Source organism: Penaeus vannamei, chromosome 35 (genome assembly GCF_042767895.1).
Source record: "Penaeus vannamei isolate JL-2024 chromosome 35, ASM4276789v1, whole genome shotgun sequence".
Classification (NCBI taxonomy): Eukaryota; Metazoa; Arthropoda; class Malacostraca; order Decapoda; family Penaeidae; genus Penaeus; species Penaeus vannamei.
The window spans coordinates 2,323,818-2,326,317 of NC_091583.1; the positions used below are offsets into that span (position 1 = coordinate 2,323,818).

General features: G+C 42.3%; 1 protein-coding gene across 1 annotated transcript in view; it reads right to left on the reverse strand.

Moving 5' to 3' along the window:
* The window catches only part of Gpa2 (Glycoprotein hormone alpha 2), a 140,341-nt gene that overhangs the window by 72,461 nt on the left and 65,380 nt on the right, over positions 1-2,500 (reverse strand). The window contains exon 2 of the mRNA XM_070113964.1: positions 211-314. Within this exon, the coding sequence (XP_069970065.1) occupies positions 211-304 (94 nt within the window). The 5' untranslated portion in view covers positions 305-314. The remainder of the gene's footprint in view (positions 1-210; positions 315-2,500) is intronic.

Genomic DNA, 2,500 nt, shown 5'->3' on the forward strand with positions numbered 1-2,500 from the left:
AGGGATGCCTAAATTCGTGAAACAGAGAGAACGAAATGCTGAAAAAGAAACAACAGAAAATGATTTTGTGCGCACGTGCTTTTCGTCTAAAAGAAAAAAGAAAAGAAAAGCATGCAAAACATGTCCAGTCGAAGCTTCCAGTGGTTCTTTAATCGCCCCTTACACACACAGTTTTGTCCCCGACCTTTGCTGAAATGCTGAAATACTCACCGACTTTGTGACAGCCTGGAGTCTGCCACGAGTGCTTCAGGGCGGCGGTGGAGGCGACGAGGCAGGTCACCAAGACGACCAAAACCTTCAGCATCACACCGCTCCTGCAACGAGGAATTTCAGGTCTCAGTCTTTCTGCCGGACTTGCAACTGCAACTACTGAGAGATGCGAAACTTTTTCTCTTTTTTTTTGCACTGATTGCTGCAAGTAGTCGCTACTGCTGCAATGTTCTGATTATCTCACTTGACAAATTGCAAAGGAATGAAAGGCCTCTGCTATTCTGGGCTAATTGATTTATTCAGAGCGGCCCGCAGAGCAAGGGAAATTGTTTTCGGGAATTTCTGCTGTCCCGAGACAACTCTTCAGGCTAAAATCATTTCTGAACGTGGTACACCAAGGCACACACATGCTAACGTTCATATTTTTTCACTTGACAGGAATACCAATAAAACAGAATTTGTTGGTTAAAACAGTTTAGTATTGTCATTCCCTATATCCACCTGCGTTTATCCAGCTCCACACTTCTTCCATTAATCGCAGAACTGCGGAAACATGTGATCGACAGTGCCAGCCTTGTTTTGAGTCGCTCACCTAGAAAGCGTGTCAGTGTTTCGCCAGCAATCCACTTCGACCGTCTAAACAGAGTGAAATCTGAAAAGGACAGCAATTCATAACTGAATTCCTTAATTAACGGTTTCCTTTGTATTCGGAAAATAAATACTGTACCCAGTTCTGTTTTGATCAATACCTAAACCCAAGCTAGAATTGCAGGGTTACAGAAGACGGGGCTCTGTGTAGTACATGCTAGTGTTTCCCATTCTGGCTATTTTCCTAATGTCTCTAGCTATTATTTTGTTGGTTTTTGTCAATGAAAATTCTCGACACGACTGTTCTCATTTCAGAATCCGTGGGTAACAGGCATAAAAAAACAGTTTAGTTTCTAACATATCATACGCATCCCGTGGCAATCTATTCTAGACAGTACAATGCTATACAATACCAGTAGCTAAGAGTTACTTCTCGAGCTGGCAGGGAACAGACCTTTAATTCTCCCGAAGCTACTCAGAGGAGCTTACACGAAAAAGACCAAAATTTAAATCCCGTGTCTTCCTGGTCCCTTAATCTGCCATAAGTGATGCCCCTTATAAAGGATGACAAGCTTCGTTCCCGGAGAGGACATAAGATTAAACCTATCCTTTATAATGGTGAAAGTGACCTGACAACCGGCTCTTTGTTTTACCGTAATAGGAACACTACTTCTGAGTAGCGTTTTAATGTTTCTTATTATCAAAGGTAAAGCGTCTAAAAATATCCAGAAATTGTTCCACAAAAAGGAAGCTGCTTAAAAGTCCGCGCCAGTTTTAATTCGGGAACCCGTTTTTCACATTGTTTTTTTCCTATTTCACCTTTCTTCATTTTTATTTCGTCTTTGATGGAGCTGGATCAAACAAAGTCATGTGGGGTGAGACCCTTTGAGTTGCCAAATCTCTATTTTCTCCTTAACTTATTTAGCAGTTATACTTATCCTTTAATGATTTTGGACACTGCGTCACTGTAGAAAAAATATATTTTGAAATCTTTTTATCTTCACAATGGTTATTGAAACGATAAAATAGAATAAATAAGATACATAAAAGACGGTATTTTAGTGGTACTAGGCTGCAGGAATAATTCAATTTACTGTATTTCTTCTACGTAATTCAAGTATGTAGATAGAACAGACTTCGCCTCATGAAAGCGCATTAAATACTGATCTCCCTTTAAGCACTGGATATAATACGCACGAAATACGTATTTCCTAGTTGCATATTCGGACTAAAATATCAGCTGGTAGAAACCTCCTTTATCATTAAGGAATATAATTAACGGCATCTCCTCCATTAACTAAAAATGGAAATCCAACCCCCCCCCCCCCAGGAGCGGCGGAAACAACGGGCGGAGGGGCGGGGCGTCGAGGTTCCTCCCGACGCGGCCCGACTCGACCTCCTGTTCGAGCATTAACCGCCGACGGGAGTTCCAGGGCCGTCGCGGCGCACAAACACTTGACGCGCCGCTCGAGGTTTGCCTTGGGTTCAGCTCGCACGCACTCACGGCTCGCGGTGTTTGCCTGCAGGTTAACGCTCCTTGCCTTGTCAACATTCAGAATTTAGCGTTTGCTGTTGGCTTTGCAAAAACAAGTAACTCTGAACTGAAAACAAGTTCTTATACACCTAAGAGTCAACGCACAAAAAAGAAGAAGTGCTCTACAAAAACCGAGGATTCGAAGCTACTTTCGAAATTCTGATTTCT